Here is a 14,138-nt window from a genome sequence, read left to right as displayed (position 1 = left end):
GGAGTCGTCGGAGAAGGTGCTGTGTCATCTGCAGGATACAACTCGGCTGTTGTACAGATTGGGTTTTTCGATCAACGTGCCCAAATCTCACCTGGTGCCCTCTCAGCGCAACCTGTTCATAGGTGCGGTACTGGACACTACTGTGTGTCGAGCATTCCCTCCTCCTCAAAGGATTCTCGACATACAGGAGATGATTCCTTTGTTTTTCAGCGGAGCGGTTGTTCCAGTTCTGAAGGTCCTTCGCCTGCTCGGTCTGTTCGCTTCCTGCATACTGTTGGTCAACCATGCACGCTGGCACATGAGGGCGCTCCAGTGGTGCCTCCGCAAGCAGTGGTATCAGCACAAAGGGGATCTCAGGGAGTCTGTGAGGATCTCCAGAGAAGCTGCAGCGGATCTATCTTGGTGGAGCGTGGAGGGCAATCTGTCTCAAGGAAGGCCCTTTCATCTACCTCCATCGGTGACCACAGTGATAACGGATGCATCCACCTTAGGGTGGGGTGCGCATCTGGGGGATCTGGAGATCAAGGGTCTTTGGTCTCCAGAGGAAAGGTTGCTTCACATCAACCTTCTGGAGTTACGGGCGATACGCTTGGCGCTCAAGGCCTTCCTCCCTTCCCTTCGCGGTCAGTCTGTTCAGGTCCTGACGGACAACACTACCGCGATGTGGTATATAAACAAGCAGGGAGGAGTGGGGTCTCTTTGTCTATGCAGAGAGGCCCTGCGTCTTTGGTCCTGGGCTCGGGACCATCAGATTTGTCTGATGGCAAATCATCTGGCCGGGGTGCTGAACGTACGTGCGGACAGTCTCAGTCGGCAGTTCTCCGCCGACCACGAGTGGAGGCTCCATCCGGAGGTAGTTCGTCACGTCTTTCGGACGTGGGGAACTCCTCGGGTGGATCTGTTTGCCACTTTCGAGAACGCGCACTGCCTGTCATTCTGCAGTCTCCAGTATCCGATGCAGGGGGCGTTGGGGGACGCATTTCAGTTGAGTTGGGGCTCACGACTCCTTTACGCGTTTCCTCCCATACCCTTGATTCCTCGGGTTCTGAGGAAGGTTCGCCAAGACCGGGCCCAAGTTATATTGATCGCCCCGGATTGGCCAAGAAGGGTGTGGTACACAGATCTTCTCCACCTCTCCTCGTGCCCTCCGCTCCGTCTCCCTCTGAGGGCAGACCTCCTCTCGCAGTCGGAGGGGCAGGTTCTACACCCCCACCTCCAGAGCTTACACCTTCATGCCTGGAGATTGAACGGGGCAACCTGAATTCTTTCTCTCTCCCGCCAGATGTGGTGGATGTTATTTTATCGGCCAGGCGACACTCCACCAAATCCATATACTCCTATAGGTGGTCTAAGTTCGTTCTCTGGTGTGGAGAGAGGTCGATTGATCCCTTGAAGGCTCGTTTGTCTAACATTCTGCAGTTTGCTCTTTCTCTTGCTCAGCAAGGCTTTGCTGTGGCTACTGTAAAGGGATATTTATCTGCTTTGTCGGCTTTCCTATGCCTGCCGGATCAGCCGTCCTTATTTAAATCTCCTATTGTGCTTAGGTTTCTCAAGGGCCTTACGAATACATTTCCTCCTACTCCCTTTATTGTACCTCAGTGGGACTTAAACCTTGTACTGACTTATCTTATGGGTTCTCCTTTCGAGCCCTTACATAAGTGTCCCTTGAGGCTGTTGTCTTTTAAGACGGTTTTCCTCGTTGCTATCACTTCGGCAAGGAGAGTAAGTGAGCTTCAAGCTCTTAGTTCAAAACCCCCATTCTTGACTGTGCATGCTGAACGAATGGTTCTCCGGACCAGGGCTGCGTTTTTGCCTAAGGTGGTAACTCCCTTCCATCTGGGGCAGTCCATTACCCTTCCTACCTTTTATCCTCCCCCTCACCCTTCCAAGGAGGAGGAGAGACTTCACCGCTTGGACCCTAAGAGGGCGGTGAGCTTTTACCTGGACAGGACTAAGGACTACAGGATTGATGACCAGCTCTTTGTGGGCTTTGCTGGCTGCAGAAAGGGTCGTGCGGTGCACAAGCGCACCCTTTCAAGATGGATTGTGCTATGCATCAAGATCTGCTACTCCCTAGCTGGTAAGGAGCCTCCGGAGGGTTTAAGAGCTCATTCCACTAGAGCAAAGTCTTCTACCTCTGCTTTGTCTAGGGGTGTTCCTGTGGAGGACATTTGTAGGGCGGCAACTTGGACCTCCCTTCACACCTTTGCAAAACATTATTGTTTAGATTCTGAGGTGAGGAGGGACGGACATTTTGCCCGTTCCGTCCTTCAGGATTTTCTGGTATAGGGGGATGGACACCCTCCTCCGGGAGCGGGGACTGCTGTGGAATCTATTCACAAGGTGAGGAATCCACTGGCAGATGTATCCATCAGAAGAACAAGTTACTTACCTTCGGTAACGCTTTTTCTGGTGGATACAGTATCTGCCTGTGGATTCCTCACTGACCCACCCGCCTCCCCGTTGTCCATCCTTCTATTCCAGTGACTCTATGACGGTAATTCTATTGATGATTTCAAATGTATTTATGACTGTCAAGGACATTGGGTTATTTCTAGTGCTTTGATGTTTCTTTTCCACACTGTGTGTGTTGATATGCATATTGTGTACTGTGTATGCTGTTTATGTACATATTGCTGTCAGTCCGTCCGTGTGCCTCGAAGGCACGGAAAAAAGGGGCGGAACTGACGTCATCACGCCGAGGAGGTCTTCTTATGGAGCCAGTGACGTCAGTGGAGTCGCGAGCGGAGCCGTGCCTCTGTGACGTCATCTTCGACCCCATCGGCGTGGACTGCTACAAAAGTTTCCGAATGTTGCTGGCGCAGGGGATATTCACAAGGTGAGGAATCCACAGGCAGATACTGTATCCACCAGAAAAAGCGTTACCGAAGGTAAGTAACTTGTTCATTGCGTCCGGGGCGTGGGTTGCGATGGTGGCAGGAAAAGGGCAGCAGGTCTCCTCCCAGTAGCGGAGGCTCCTGGAAGTTGTGGTCCGCGGGCGAGGCCCAAAGAAGTCCTGTGATGTGGGAGAAGGCAACCTGTAATGAGGGAGCTGGCAGCGGGAAAACTGCAGTGGTCTCCTCCTAGTAGCGGAGCCTGCTGGGAGTTGTGGTACACAGGTGAGGTCCAGAAGAGTCCCACAACCTACCTACTTGAAGCACAAACAGGTACCACTGTACTCTTTTCCTCCATGAAGGAAATGTTTTATTGAGTTCTCTGCTTCCTAAAAGTTCATATCCAATTTTCAAGCATCATAGGTGACAGATTTTTTAAAAATAAAATATTAAGTCAGCAACGTCAGTACTCCATGTGTTATTTCATGGCGTGTTTTTCTCTGAATTTTATCACCACCAATCTCCATTTTTGCACTTATTTCTTTTCTTATACCCACAGCATCACGCCCAAATGGGAAAACTGTGCCCATTTCATGCCTTGCATTCATAGATGAAAGTTGATTTTAGATTGGAGCTGCCTTACCAGACTGATGTGTCTGAGCGCTGTGTAAGACATGGACCCTCCGTCGAATCTGTATTACTTATCATTATACAGCACGTCACTAGCCATCACCTGCCTTCCTTCTTTCGGTTTAGATATTTCCATTTATAGTAAAGTGCCTTGAATGTGACGTATTAAGATTTAAAATGTAAATGAAATTGTGCTTTTCATAAATGTAGGTTCAAGTTCCCTGAATCTTGACATCATTTTACGGCACGAGCCAGATGAAGATTTGACGGTTGATCATTACCTAGTCGAAGGAAAAAGCACCTCAAGCCCCTTCCTAGGTGAGTGGGGACCTGTCGCAGAGTGGAAATATGTTCTATTATAACGTGTATATTTCTGTTTATATGTGCAGCAGCATTAAGTATTACTTGAGCTGACCACTGTTTATACACTGTAAACATTCCAGTTGTCCACTTGCTTGCATGCGCTGCTGGACCATGTATTCTGACCATGAAGCAGTGTGAGGTACTGAATAAAGAACTTACCTTCTCGCCTCCCTGTTTTCAGATCTGGCGACGAGTGGTTGTACATTTTACTGCGCCCCTAAGGGGCGTTGGTGTACCTTACCAGCTTGTGCAGAGCTGTCTTTTAGACTGATCTTGCTCTTGAATTCACTATTGGGAATAAACGACAATGGAAGTTTCCGGCTGACACGCGGCACCGCGTGGCTTCTGTTTCCTTGGAAAGGTTTCAGATACATAAGCAGATGGGCTGTAGTACACCCTTTTCAACATGACAGAATGCAGTGAGAAATATTCATTTTTTTTTTCTTTTTCGTAAAGCTTTTTAGTGGAATTTACAACAATCCACTACCACTCCCCCCCCCCTCCCAGAAAACTGACCGCCTAACAGTTCTCCATACAGTATACGTGATCATCACCGTGCAGCGTTGATTAGCCATCATTCTCTCCAGTACCCAACTCTTTCCTCCTCCCCAGTCAGTGAATTATTGTTTCAAAAGTTATACCCAAACACTTACGTTTCTATATTGTTACCAGGGTTGTCACAACTTTTTCCCTTATCTTTGGACAATCACTCCGCTCGTATACTTGTTCCTGGTGCAAGTGTCCGGAGGGTCATTCGATCCCCATCTCCTTTGTATATTTCTTTTTGTAACCATCAATCGTAGAGTCACCGGCAGCTTGGTATATTTTTGGGGACTATCTTTCCCCTATATTTTGAGCACCATTGTTTTTACCGTCCGATTAGCACACATACATTGTGGAATTTTAATCCGGGACTCATGCAGTTGGCAAAATCACCTTTTGAACCAATGCACAAAGCGGGACTCAAATATTTAACAGTCAAGATGGCCTTTTTCATAACCATCGCATCCTTGCAGTGAGGGAGCGAGCTACCAGTTTATCACATTTCCATGTAAATTAAGCTGTAAAGCTACCATCGTTTTTCCAGTAACCAAAGTTGCAAGCAGAAAGGACCCTGCACGCTCTGGATATCAGCAGAGCAGTTATGTACTACTTACGGGAAACAAAACCATGCAGAAATGGAAGTCCATTCTTTGTTTCCTTTGCAGCAGCAAGAATTGAAGTTACTATTGCAAGATGGATTTTTTTTTAAACAGACTTTTATTGAACTTTACAGAGTAATACAAGCATATCTCTCGTCCCACAAGGCATCTGTGCCATAATGCAGATCGTCCATAAGAGTGGTCCATTAGCACAATGCAGTACAAGCAAAAGGCCCCCCACCCCGATCCCCTGTAAACCTCCCCCAACAACGCCCCCCACCCCAGCCACCCCCCCAAGCATGTCGCCAGTAGCTAATGGAGCCAAGTGAACCCTGAAGCCTCCCGCACCGCCTGAGAGATTCCCCTCCCACAGGGCATAGCGAGTAAACCAAGAGATCAGGGGGAAGCATCCTATCCCGGGTCCAAAGTCCTCCCCCCACCCTACACTCCCATTCTCATGGAGAGATGCTCACGGGTCCCCTATCCCATCCCCCTCCCCAGGCTCCCCCTCGCCAGTACTATTGCAAGATGGATAGTGCAAATGATCCATATATGCTGCAAAGGAGCAGGGGTACCATTACGAGAGAAACAAAGAGCAGACTTTGCGGGGAAGAGTGACGCTGGGCTTCATTGCCAATGATTCACTTGATGGCATTTTCAGGCAGCCACATAGCCTTCCATGCACATATTCACTGAGCACTACTGTGTTGCATATTCAAGCTAACCGAAGCGCAGGTGAGACGACATGTACCTTAATACCTGTTCACAAATACGCACTCATTTCAACACAAAAGAGGCAAACACAGCTACAAAAATCTGAGCAGCATATGAATCCAAAAGAGATTCACACTGCAAAATTAAATGGTTACTTACCTGCAGGGAGAAAGCATTTTCTGGATCCACGTGTGACTCTCCCACCTCCCTGAGCTATGAGGTGATTTGGAGCTGGGAAGGAGGGAGTAAAGTCTGATCATAGGGAGGTAAACAGCAGTCACCAAGAGAAAAAAAAAATCTGAAGGTAGTGACCACACTCGGGGATTCTGTGGCATACTTCTGGCATCATTGGAGGATAGGCATTGCACCAAACAGTGGCCAACGTGGTGCCTGTTCTCACAAGAAAACTAGAAAGGAGAACATTTCAGACCCAACAACTAGATGGGTGGAATAATGTACATCATGTGAATCCAGAAAATTCTTCAGGGTGCAAATCTACTCTTACTGGGAATTATGAATTTTGTTGTTTCATCTCTCCGTGAATGACTTCTGGTCTCCAGTTCCTAAAAAGGTTAACCTTGTTGACCCAGTGTGTACTGTTAATGAGGCCTTTGTATTGTGATCCAATAACTCTTCTTTGGTACTAAAACTTTCTTGCGCAGTGTTGTGACGGTAAGCTGCTTGTAAAGCGCTGTAAATCCTCTGTTCGAGGCATGTGGGCTGCTGAATTCATATCTGTGCATAGATCGCCGCCTAGTGTTGGGTCCGGATGATTGTATATTGTTGTCCTGGAAGAGTCTTCGAAGTATCACGAGATAGGTGGCTCCTCCCCTGGACTACAGTGCGCATGGGCATCCTCTCCATCCTCAGATTGTTTTTTTCCGCCATTGGGTTCGGATGTGCTTATCTTAGCTCAAGTTAGGAAAACTTTATTTCAGGCCAAAAGCCTTTAGGTATCGTCGGTATTGTTTGCGCTCGGTATCGATAAATTATTATACTTGTTCTCGGACTTATTCACCCTTCTCGGACCGAGTTTCGGTCCGAACATCGATCGACGTTCGAGGATGGAATCGAGGACTCCCTTCAAGAGATGTCCTCTATGTCATGCGAAATATCCACACATCGATGTCCATCCGGTGTGTAACAAATGTTTATCACCGGATCATGATGAGTCCAGGTGTATGGCCTGCGCCCGGTTCCGGACAAAGAAGACACTTCGGAATCGACGGGTGGCTAGATTGGAGGCCAAACAATCGGCGCCTAACCCGGTTAACATATTCAGCACCGAGGATGAAGAAGTCGAGAGCGTCGAAGAGATAGACTCGAGCCATGCTTCGGAGCATGAATCCCAATATGACGACGACTATGATGAGGTGATCTTCGAGGACGAAGACGTCGTCGACGAGGTAGGAGACGACGATGAGGCCCTTGGGGCCGAGGAAGATAGCTCAGGCGAGGAGCTAGGCCAATCCGTCGATGCGGAGGCCGAGGGAGATAGTCTTGATAAGGCTCTGGTCGAGGGATCGCCTGCGGGCCTTACCCAAGATCGGTCGGATCGTTCTACAGCCCCGCCAGAAGGCCCGGCTTCGAACATTTCAAAAGAGCCAGAAATATCAAAAAAGACTGGAGTCGATTCAGTGAAATCGAAACCAAAACCTGCACCGGTCAAATCGAAACCGAAAGTGCAACTGGTTCAGGTCGGATCGAAGGCATCGAAGCCCTCCAATCCGTCGACACAGACGAAGGACGTCGGAGCCGACCAAAGAAAGAAGGACTTCGGTACCGAGAAACCAAAAAAGGACTTAGGCACCGACAAACACAAGAAGGCCCTCGGTCCCGAGAAGACGCAACGGCCTATAGCACCGAAGGTTGGGGCACCAACGACCAAGGTCAAGGTGGTCGATCCGACTACATCAACACCGAAGAGTGCTGAGACTGCCAAAATATCGGATCAACAGGGCGTCTATCCCAAACTTCGGATCGAAAACCCGAAGGCTGGAAAGAAACCGGAGACCGCGTCGAGGCCTGTCTCCAAAGAGCCGATCGGTTCCAAAGCACCGTCTGCATTCACGTTGCAACAGGTGTCGGAGTCCCTGAAGTGCATCAGGGAACGGCCACTCTCGAACCGAAAACGGGTCCCGAACCGCACAAGGTCGCCAAGGCTCACTCGTCGCCGGCACCGATCAAGTTTGGATTGCCACCACCAGGGACACCGAAGTTGTTCGAACTCAGGAAGAGTATCGAACAACCAAGAACAGTGTCCACGGAAAGAGCCGATGTCGAAGACTCACAGGACCAGTTTATCGACGCCGACACTGGTAGGCTGTTGTTCCGCAAGTGGAGAATTGTTCCAGAAAAGGCTTTGGACTCATACAAGATTCCACTAAAAAGGAAAATGGCGTCAGGTTCGACACCAGTGCTTGTAGAACCTTACCACACCTACGATCAGGAACCACCATCCTTTTCTCCCACACACTCGGAGGCGGATGCAGGAGAGGGCTATATTGAGGATGATACCACTTATCCTGTGGATAATGACCCTGATGAACAACAGCAAGACCAAGATCAAGCATGGGGAGACCCTAATGACCCAGGAGACCCACAAAATGCTCCTGACACTCATCTTTATAATATCAAACCATCTCCCACTGAAGATACTGCTGCTTTTAACGCCCTCATTGAAAGGGCGGCTGCCAATCACGGAGTGGAACTTCATTCTGACTCTTTGGAAGAGGATTTCTTGGTGGACACGTTCTCCACATCAGAAAGAAGGGTCAAGAGTCTACCAATGTTAAAAGGGGTTATTAAACATGCTAAGGACATCTTTAAGGAGACAACCAGGGCACGGGTGTTGAACCCGAGAATAGAGAAGAAATACAAACCAGCCCCAGGAGACCCAATGTACATTAAGGGTCAATTGCCGTTGGACTCCATGGTAGTTTCTAATGCTCGCAAGAGAGCTAACTCGCAGACTACAGGTGATGCTCCTCCTCCAGACAAGGAGTCCAAAGTGCTAGAAACATCAGGTAAAAGGATAGCAGCACAAGCAGCAATCATCTGGCGCATTGCCAACACTCAGGCACTCCTGGCCCGCTACGACAGGTCACACTACGATACCCTAGAAACACTGCTAGAACACCTACCAGATGAATACAAAGATGGAGCGGAGCTCCTCATCAGAGAGGGGCAACTCATTACAAATGCGTCCATCAAATGCGCACTAGATGCAGCTGACACTGCAGCGAGGGCAATCAACACTAGTGTGATGTTGAGGAAGCACGCATGGCTGAAAATATCAGGTTTCAAACCTGAGATTCAAAATAATATCTTGAATCAACCCAGACTTTTTATTTGGCCCCGAGGTTGACGCTACACTAGAAAAGATTAAAAAGGACACTGAAACTGCGAAATCTATGGGGGCTTTACAGTCGCAGCAGTTTCGGAGTGGCTCCTTTCGTCGCCCCGGGAATAGAGGAGCAGCTAGAGGTCAGGGGTCCCAGCAGCAGTACAGTAAAGGAGGTACCCAGAGTACCTATAATAAAAACAATAGGGGTGGATATCGTGGATCCAGCACCAAAGGCAGAGGACGAGGACACAGCAACACCAGGTCCATCGCCAATAACAAACAGTGACGTCTTGTCACTGCCCCCCGCCCACAACACCGGTCGGGGGGAGACTCCAACAATTCCTGCCAGTCTGGAGATCCATCACCACAGACAGGTGGGTCAGAGAAATAGTCCAGTACGGTTATTGTCTGGAATTAACATCCAATCCACCCAACATACGACCAAGACACCGTCCTATGTCCGCAGAGCACTTGACATTATTGCAGCAAGAAGTACTAAGTATGCTGTAGAAAGGAGCCATAGAGCTCGTGCCTGTGGAACAGCGAGGGTCAGGGGTGTACTCTCTATACTTCTTAATCCCAAAAAAGGACGGGTCTCTCCGACCTATACTGGACCTCAGACCTCTCAACCAATACATTCTGTCAGAGCATTTTCATATGCAAACCCTCCAATACGGTTCTGCCGTTACTCAGTCAGGGAGACTTCCTAGCAACACTAGATTTGAAGGATGCGTATTTCCACATACCCATACACCCATCACACAAACAATATCTCAGGTTCACTCTTCAGGATCAGCATTATCAGTTCAAAGTACTCCCTTTCGGAGTAACAACGGCGCCCAGAGTCTTTACCAAGTGCCTAGCAACAGTGGCTGCACACTTAAGGAGACAGCACATTCACGTCTTCCCTTACCTGGATGACTGGCTTGTTCAGGCAAAGTCAGCCCAGCAGTGTGCCAGCCACTTATCCCACACCATTCACCTTCTTCACAGTCTGGGATTCTCACTAAATTATCCAAAGTCACATGTTCAACCTGCCCACGTACGGCAGTACCTGGGCGCGACCATAGACACTCTGGCTGCCAAAGCTCAGCCAAATTTAGCGAGAATCAACAGCATGCAACTGCTGATAAAAAAGTTCAGACCTCAACACTCCCTTCCAGCGCGAGTGTTCATGCAGTTGATAGGCATGATGGCCTCCTGCATCTTCATAGTCCCGCACGTGAGACTACATATGCGCCCGCTTCAGGAGTGCTTGGCACGTCAATGGAATCAGACTCAAGGACAGTTGAAAGACCTAGTGTTGGTGAGCGGTCGGGCATACAACTCTGCATTGGTGGAATCTACACAACCTTTGCAAGGGCCGACCGTTCCAAGAGCCTGTTCCACAAATAATACTGACGGCGGACGCGTCTCTCCAGGGATGGGGAGCTCATGTGCTCAATTACACAGTGCAGGGACTATGGACGACACAGCAACAGAAGATGCACATCAACCTTCTGGAACTGATGGCAATCTTCCTGGCAATGAAGGCATTCACAGTACAATTGTGCAACAAAGTCGTGTTGATCCGGACGGACAACATGACTGCCATGTACTACATACAGAAGCAGGGAGGAACACACTCTCCACAGTTGTCTCATCTGGCTCAGAGCATGTGGAAGTGGGCCATTCAGAGGAACATGTTCCTCATGGCGGAACACCTCCCGGGCAAGGACAACCAGATGGCGGATCTGCTCAGCAGACACAGCCACCAAATGCACGAGTGGGAGCTACATCCATCAGTACTCCAACCGTACTTCCAGCAGTGGGGTCATCCAGAGATAGACCTATTCGCCACAAGGGTAACGCAAAATGCCAAAGCTTTGCCGCCAGGTTTCCGCATCCACAGGGCAATGCGATATGGATGAACTGGTCAGGCTGATTTGCGTACGCTTTTCCCCCAGCGCCATTAATACCGCTAGTGGCACGCAAACTACGGCAACACTCCATGACACTCATCCTGGTTGCTTCAATGTGGGCACGCCAGCCATAGTACACCACGTTCCTAGAACTTTCCGTGGTGCCGCCTCAAAGACTGCGGCTAACACCCAAACTTTTAACACAGAACCATGGCGAAATTCAGCACCCAGATCCGCAACAGCTGAACCTGGCGATCTGGCTCCTGAAGTCTTAGAGTTTGGCTACCTAAACCTGCTTCCAGAATGTATGAATATCATCAAGGAGGCCAGGAGACCCACGACCAGAGCTTGCTATGCGGCTAAATGGAAAAGATTTGTCATTTACTGTAAAAACAATGACATTAATCCGCTGGATGCATCCATTCAGAACATCATCTGTTACCTGTTACACTTATACCGGTGCAATCTGGCATACAGCTCCATCCGTATACATCTAACCGCAATAGCGGCCTATCTTCAAAACAGGCAGCACCTCTCTTTATTCAGAGTGCCTGCCATCAAAGCCTTCTTAGAGGGACTCAAACGAGTGATTCCTCCAACACACCCACCGGCACCGGTGTGGAACCTAAATGTGGTCCTCACCAGATTGATGGGTCCACCCTTTGAACCTCTACATTCATGTGAGATTCAATTCCTCACCTGGAAAGTAGCTTTCTTAGTGGCAATCACTTTGTTGAGAAGAGTTAGTGAACTCCAGGCACTAACCATTCAAGAGCCATTCATACAGGTTCACGCAAACAGGGTTGTACTACGTACCAACCCCACATTCATGCCTAAAGTGATATCGCAGTTCCACATGAATGAGACTATTGAACTGCCTGTTTTCTTTCCAAATTCAGAAAATGTCGCAGAGAGAATGCTCCATACACTAGATGTAAAGAGGGCCCTCATGTACTATACAGACAGGACACAGGATTTTAGGAAAACAAAACAACTGTTCGTTGCCTTTTCTCCACAACACAAGGGCAACGCCATTTCCAAAGCAGGGATAGCCAGATGGATCGTTAAATGTATTCAAATTTGCTATGAAAAAGCTAAACGCACATTAACGATTCCTCCCAGAGCCCACTCAACACGAAAGTTAGGGGCGTCCATGGCTTTCCTAGGGAACATTCCTTTAGAAGAAATATGTAGAGCAGCCACATGGTCCACTATACATACATTTACTAAACACTACTGTGTAGATGTGCATTCAAAACAGCAGGCAGCTGTAGGACAGGCTGTTCTCACGACCCTTTTTCAGACTGCTGCAGCTGGCACGGGCAGCCGCCGCTAATGGAGGGACTGCTATATAATCTATGCACAGATATGAATTCAGCAGCCCACATGCCTCGAACCGAATATGCTACTTACCAGTATGCATCTGTTCTTGGCATGTAGGGCTGCTGACATTCATATCGCCCACCCTCCTCCCCGGTGCCTGTAGCGGCTGCAACACTCAGAATTACTGTATAGTATGGTCATCACTTACTGTATCTACTCCATCACTGCCACAATGGCGAAAAACAATCTGAGGATGGAGAGGATGCCCATGCGCACTGTAGTCCAGGAGAGGAGCCACCTATCTCGTGATACTTCGAAGACTCTTCCAGGACAACAATGTGCAATCATCCGGACCCAACACTAGGCGGCGATCTATGCACAGATATGAATGTCAGCAGCCCTACATGCCAAGAACAGATGCATACTGGTAAGTAGCATATTCGATGTGGTGCATGAGCGCTACATAAAACTGTTTAATGAATAAATAATCCTCAAGAGTTTTGACTGCCGTCCACCGTGCGGGTCAGACCTCATGGGGAACCACAAGAAAGAAATGTTATGTTAAATAATTTATAAAGCGCACGATTACCCTAGGGTGTCCTGGCGCTGTTACCAATCACTTAAGAAGCTACATTTACCAGCGAGCGGAGAAAAGCGCAATCATTTAGAGGGTAAATAGCCATGTTTTCAATGCCCTTCTAAAGGACAGCAGATCTGACAGGTTTCTGAGTTGTGCCGGAAGGGCATTCCAGGCTTTTGCTGCCCCAACTACAAATCTTCTGCCTCCCCAAGACTGTTTGTTTACCTTGGGGATAGAGGCAAGTTTAGCTCCCCGAGACCGGAGGTCTCTAGATGGTATATACCATTTTAGGTGTTCTTGCAAGTAGACCGGTCCGGTCGCGTGGAGAGCCTTAAAAGCAGTGCATAATGTTTTAAAAAGAATCCTTTTCCTGACTGGAAGCCAGTGCAGTTTCTGAATTTCCTTCGATATGGGTGCAAATTTAGGGATCCCGGACAATAATCTGGCTGCTGCATTTTGCAGCCTCTGCAATTTCTTCAGAAAACGCTCCTGGATGTTAAAATAGAGACCATTGCAATAGTCTAATTTAGACATCACCAAGGCAGAGACCACTGTTTTCTGGCTATCTGTAGGCAAGAAAGGCAAGATTTTTCTGACGGCCCGCAGAACGAAGGATGTCGATGAAGAGACTGAATTGATTTGGGCCCCCAAGTTCAGCTTGTCATCAATTATTACTCCCAGGTTTTTTACTTTTGGAGCTGGGGCTGGGAAATTTCCCATACTGACCGGCCACCATTTATAATTCCAAAAGGTTGGAGAATTTCCAAACACCATGACCTCAGTTTTGTCAGAATTCAGCTTCAGGCAGTTTTCCGCCATCCAAAGACTCACTGCCATCATGCAATCATGGAATCTGATTGCCAGGCTGTCCTCCTGGCCTTGCTGCATGGATACCACAATTTGTGTATCATCAGCATAGGATGTTAAATGAAAACCCAGGGTCTTAATGATGGGGGCCAATGATGACACATAGATATTAAACAAGGTCGGGCTCATGGATGAGCCCTGTGGAACTCCGCAGGGTAGGACAAATGGGTTAGAGCAAAACTCACCCATGGAAACTACCTGTGATCTGTCAGTGAGAAAAGATTTAATGAGGCTCCAGGCCTTGCCCTGAATCCCGCAAGCCCAGAGCCGGTCCAACAAACGCTGATGGTGGACCGTATCGAAGGCCGCGGAGAGATCTAATAAGATCAGGGCTGCCCTTCCTCCCGAATCTACCGCTCTTCTAATCTCATCTGTGGTTTTCAGAAGTGCCGATTCTGTACTGTGGCCACTTCTGAAACCATATTGTGTGTCATCTAG

General features: G+C 48.6%; 1 protein-coding gene across 3 annotated transcripts in view; it reads left to right on the top strand.

Annotated features, from left to right (window-relative positions):
- Nucleotides 1-14,138, top strand: part of LOC146813512 (uncharacterized) — a 451,939-nt gene that overhangs the window by 78,630 nt on the left and 359,171 nt on the right. For all 3 annotated transcript variants that reach the window (XM_085620293.1, XM_085620295.1, XM_085620294.1), the window contains exon 5: nucleotides 3,675-3,782. In XM_085620293.1, coding sequence (XP_085476419.1) covers nucleotides 3,675-3,782 — 108 coding nt within the window. The remainder of the gene's footprint in view (nucleotides 1-3,674; nucleotides 3,783-14,138) is intronic.

The sequence above is a fragment of the Triturus cristatus genome, chromosome 7 (assembly GCF_964204655.1).
Source record: "Triturus cristatus chromosome 7, aTriCri1.1, whole genome shotgun sequence".
In the NCBI taxonomy this organism is placed as follows: domain Eukaryota; kingdom Metazoa; phylum Chordata; class Amphibia; order Caudata; family Salamandridae; genus Triturus; species Triturus cristatus.
Note: the sequence above shows the minus strand (reverse complement) of the source record. Positions and strands in the feature narration are given on the sequence as shown.